At 54.3% G+C, this 5,235-nt stretch overlaps 1 protein-coding gene across 1 annotated transcript; it reads left to right on the top strand.

Moving 5' to 3' along the window:
• The first annotated feature begins 668 nt into the window (after window positions 1-668).
• TCF21 (transcription factor 21) lies at window positions 669-3,454 on the top strand. Its single transcript, XM_027746663.2, has 2 exons — window positions 669-1,283; window positions 2,915-3,454. The coding sequence occupies exons 1-2, from the start codon at window positions 834-836 to the stop codon at window positions 3,002-3,004; spliced, it is 540 nt and encodes a 179-aa protein (XP_027602464.1). The 5' UTR covers window positions 669-833; the 3' UTR covers window positions 3,005-3,454.
• Window positions 3,455-5,235: the final 1,781 nt, after the last annotated feature.

Below are 5,235 nucleotides of genomic sequence, written 5' to 3'. Positions count from 1 at the left end.
CAAGGTCCACACTGCTGGACAGGCAGAGGAGCACTCCCTTCCTGGAATATGCTACTAGCTGGACAGGATGCATTTGCAAATATAATCATCCACAAATCTCCCCCAGATTAGGTTACAGGACAGCGTTTCGACAGCACGCAATTACAAAGCTCCCTGGAAGGCTTGGCTGGTGGATCTGCTGCTCTCTGTGCTCATGACCCATTTTGGCTTTCATCAAGAATCATGACACCAGCTGCCTGGGTCATCTAGGAGGCAGAGAGGGGGAGAGCAACTCTGGGGCTGAAAAGGGAAGTGGGGAGGGAGAAGAGGAGGAGAAGGAGGAGGAGGAGGAGGAGGAAGGGGGAGGATAGAAAGACAGAGCAGGGGAACAGAGTGCGAGCAAGTTGTTTTAGTCCAGTTGTGAAGATTTGAATCCCAGTTCTGAGCTCTCGGCAAAGGCTTGCTGGGATACCTCATTCTCTGTCCTGTGTAAAGGTCTGTGATTGGGGATGTGGTGTGCTCAGTGGGCAGGGCCCCTCCCCTGGGCTGGATCCGCCTCTCTTATCCCCCAGATAAATTACTAGTGTCCTCACTAAATTCCTCGGCTTTCTCGCTCCCTCTTTCTCTCCCTCTCTCACAATCTCCCTCCCTCAGGCACAGGCAAAGCAGGGTTGGGGGGCGGGAGGGCGGGGATCCTTTCTGGACTGGTATCGTGCCTTAGTCCTGGGCGGGGAGGGAAGGGGAGGAAAATACTGGCACCCCTTCTCTCCTACACGGCCTTGAAATAGATTCAAGGAGCTGCTCTTCCTCCCCCCCTCCCCCTTTCCTGCTGGTCGTTTGGCATCTTCCAGACCATGTCCACTGGGTCCCTCAGCGATGTAGAAGATCTGCAGGAGGTGGAGATGCTGGAATGCGATGGCCTGAAAATGGATACTAACAAAGAGTTTGGGGCGTCCACCGAGAGCAACGAGGAGGGATCCAATGGCGAGAATGGCTCCCCTCAGAAGGGGAGAGGGGCCTCGGGCAAGAGGAAAAAAGCTCCCCCTAAGAAGAGCCCTTTAAATGGAGTGAGCCAGGAGGGAAAGCAGGTACAGAGAAATGCTGCCAACGCCAGGGAGAGGGCAAGGATGAGGGTCCTTAGCAAAGCCTTCTCCAGGCTTAAGACCACCCTGCCCTGGGTGCCCCCAGACACCAAACTTTCCAAACTGGACACCTTGAGATTGGCCTCCAGCTACATTGCTCACCTGAGGCAGATCCTGGCCAATGACAAGTATGAAAACGGCTACATCCACCCAGTCAACTTGGTAAGTCAGAGCCCGCTCGGGCCAGGCACTCTTTGCGTGTACATGGGTAGAGGTGGGTGAGAAGCTGGGATGGGGCATGTGCAGGGACAAAATTTCACTGTGCTTCCCACAGACAGTCATGTGCCAGTGGGATGGAAAGCGGTAGTGTGTGAGGGAACAGGGTCCCAGCTACCCTCTTGCCCCGTATCCCGCACACCAAGCCTTCTGGGCCCCCTCTGCTGTTCCTAGCCATCCCCTCCAGAAGACAAGCAGGGGCCATGCTGGCCACAAATTGACAGGGGTAGGCTTTACTGCCCCAGAAATGCCTGAGAAACCTCAGAGGGTTGATGGCAGATTTCTACCTGCAAGTAGGCAGGTACAGGAATTTGGGTAGAAAAGAGTATGTTTGAGGAAGGGCCTAAGCCAAGGACCTGGGATTTATTCTTATCCTGCATCTGTACCATAATGTTTCCTGTCATAATAGTCCCCCCAAGCCCTAACTTTTTAAAGACAGAGCTCTTGGGGCTCTGTGCTCAGCCACTCAAGTTTGCTGGGTCCAGGATATTTCTCCTATCCATGTAAACTGGTAAAGGAGAAATAAATACAACTGCGGACTCCCCAGGGAAGGTGTCTGCCCCAGGCACACTCCACAATGCCTCTCCCTAGGCTATGCGGTGTCCTTCCTGCTGCTCCCACCACACACTGAAAGTTTTCCCAAGCAGCCTGGGGTCTCCCAACCATACCCAGCCACCAGAAACATCCAATTTCCAGCTCTAAAAATACATACAAATGATGTAAACCAGGGGTGAGTAAGATCTCCCTGGGCTCTTTTTAGACTTTGTACAGGCTTTACATTACCCACACATGCGGATCCTGATGCCTAAAGGGATCACAGAGGGGATCTGGGGACAATTCACTAAGGTCAGACTCTACCTTTTGAGCTCTGGACTCTGAGAGAAAGTACATTACCCGCTGTTAGCTGATAAGGGCCTGGGAAATAGTTTGTGATTAAGATAAAAATCCTCAGCGCAAAGACATGGGGGAAAAAATGAAGTAAAACAAAACCAACACCCAATACTGATATAACACACACCCCTGCTCCCACACGGAGGCACACAGAGCATACTCCCCGAGCCGCAGGAGGCCGGGGAGAGCGGCCGGGGACTGCTGGGGCCCCGAGCGGCTCCTGCACCCAGAGAGCGCGGCGGGGCGAGAGGCGGGTTAGGGTCCCCACGCCGGTCACAACCAAGCGCGGGGGCGGCGCGCCTGCGACGGGGTGCCCGAGGCGACTGTGCCGGGGGGATGCAGAATGTACTGAAGCCGGGCGGCTTCCTCCCCACCTCCTTTCTCCGTCCCTCCTGTCGCGGATCAGACGGGCTCCGCCGCCCCGAGGACGCCCGGAGGGACCGCCACGGCTGTGAGGCAAAACGGCATCAGCCGCCGGCAAAAGGCAAAAGATTCCTCGCCGAAGTCAGCGGCGACTGCCCCGGCCTGAGCCCCGCTGAGCGCTGCCCGAAGCGGGCTCAGGCGGTGGATGCCGGGCTCGGTCCCCCCGGGCACTCCCGAGCCGGACCCGATGGCAAAATGAGCGTTGCAATTTGCATTTTTCCCTATGTAACCCCCTTCCCACCCGTGTCTTTTCCTGGCTACAGACTTGGCCTTTTATGGTAGCCGGCAAACCCGAGAGTGACCTGAAAGAAGTGGTGAACACAAACCGCTTGTGCGGCCCGACGGCATCCTGAGCCCCGCGGCCGGGCCAGCAGCGTCCGTCCCGGAGCGGCCGGGGAGCGGGCAGGGACCCGCCGCGGCCCCGCCGCTGCCCCGGGCCCCGGGCAGAGCCATGGGGAGAGCCGCTCTCCCGGCACAAAGGAGACCAAATGTGCCCTAGCAAAGACTCCATCCACCCCGAGAGATCCCGACTCTATTTAACTTTATTAAATGCGTGTACAGTTGAGTGTCCTGCAACCACAGCCTTGCTGGTTCAAGCGCTACTAGAGAAAAGACAGAGATCAAACAAAACCTACCATGCGTGTATCTTTTGTCTGAGACCTGTGAAATATGTAGATGCCTAGAAAAACTGACTTTGACAGTCATCTCTATGAAGTAATTCAACCTAAAGATATACAGATATATTTTCTTCAAGCAGGTTCTGCTCTATTTCTGTGAATAAACCTTCCTTTCTACTGAACACGGAGCGGTGGAAGTGTTCGTTTGCGACTCTCGGGCTCGCCGGGTAAGGACTGCGCCTTCGCTGTCTCCGCCGCTCCCCGAAGCGACCGCGCTGCGGGGATCCCTTCTCTCTGCCCCGGCCCACGGGAGGTCTGCTTCCCTGGAGCTAGAGACCTGGAGCAAACCCCTGGAGGAGGGGGTGACTGGGCCCGCAGCTCGTCCTCGCTGCGGGAGCCCAGCCCGGCGACCGGCCACTGCGGGAGCCACCCCCGCCGCTCCGATCCGCTCCGCGGGGACAGGAGCAGTGATCTATTGATAAAGTACAGTCGGTCCTCAGTGCTGGGAATTTTTAACTTAAACATCTCCTCTCTATCGATCAGCGCGCCCGCGGGAGATGAGGCTGAGATAAACAGGAGTGCGGGGCGCTCCCCCTGCACCAGCAGCGGCCGCCGGCAGCTGATGCGCCAGATCCCACCACGCTGTTTAATGTTTCAGGGTTATGACCGCACTGTTTACAAGACGTCTTCGGTTATTTATACTGTTATTATTAGCAGAGGGGCTTTAAATTTCCGCCTCACTTGCTCTTTCAATACCATCCCGCGGTTCCGTTTGATACCTGTGTACTTTCTGGCCGAAAGCACGAGAGGGGCAGCAGGGGCTGCAGGGCCGTCCCCCGGACCAAGTCCTCCGTCTCGGCCGGTTGCGGGGGGTGGCGGTGGCAGGGCCTGAGGCACTGGTCACAGGCAGCGCGGGAGCCACAGGTATCCTGTAGGCAGGCGCTAACCCTCCCCGAGCATCTGTGCAACCTGGATTGTGTTTATTCTCATCCCCCACTTTTCCCTGAGATAACTGGACGAGGTGGCACGTCCTCCAGGCAACCCAAGTTCACCAGTTGGGTTCATGCGTGGGCTAGGCTAGGTTTAATTAAAGCAGCTCACTGCAAGCCAAGGGCTGTGCAAACATCTCGGCCTTCATTATGGAAAGGGCCAGAGCCTGCTGTATAGTCCTGATGGTCTTGAAGGGGGGAGCTGTTTAATTTCACTTTTTCACAGCTTTATCTCCATCCCACACAATTAAAAGCAGACCTCTTCGCCTGGCCTAACCATGTGCAACTTCAATTGTGGTGAGCGGGGCCACACCAGGTGAGACATGCAGTTACACACACAGGATTGACTGACTTTACTGCCAAACACATACCCTGAACAGCCACCACTCTAGCAAAGAGATGAGTAACTCTGGGAAGCATAGCTGAACAGGCTCATCTTTTTGCTACAAGCACTGGGAAATTCAGTGGGAATTGCTAGTCTGTTAAAGGGAGACAGAATAGAGGCCCTTTGCCTTAAGAAAAGTGCAGATGACTGATATGGCAAATGCATATTTTAACTAGTAAATTTACCTCACTGTATTGAAATTAACTACTGGATTTAACCACTCAAAATCTTGACTTCAATCCCTACTAACTAACGCCTGGTCAAGACTCATAGCTAAGTGCTGATTTCCTTCTAGAAAGCAGAAATTGCTATTCATAACATTGAGTTGAATTCAAAATATTCTAAACCGTGCTTTTTTGCCACCCTGCTTTGCAATGCTTGCTAACTGCACTCAGCATCTTCCCAGCTAATTGAGTTAACCATATGCAGTGTTCATTTGCCACCTGAAATTCATCACTGAAGAAAGAGAAGGGAGAAATACAATAGTACCCCGTGAAATGTGAGGAATACAGCTGTAACCATGTGCCAAAAGCTGCAGGTAAATGGAACGGTAAGAAGAGGCTGTAGACACCATTACTTCTGATGCTGCTCTT

The sequence above is a fragment of the Pipra filicauda genome, unplaced genomic scaffold (genome assembly GCF_003945595.2).
Source record: "Pipra filicauda isolate LSUMZ 115617 unplaced genomic scaffold, ASM394559v2 scaffold23_size5868930_pilon, whole genome shotgun sequence".
In the NCBI taxonomy this organism is placed as follows: Eukaryota; Metazoa; Chordata; class Aves; order Passeriformes; family Pipridae; genus Pipra; species Pipra filicauda.
The sequence above is the reverse complement of the archived record's forward strand: the minus strand, read 5'-3'. Positions and strand labels throughout refer to the sequence as shown.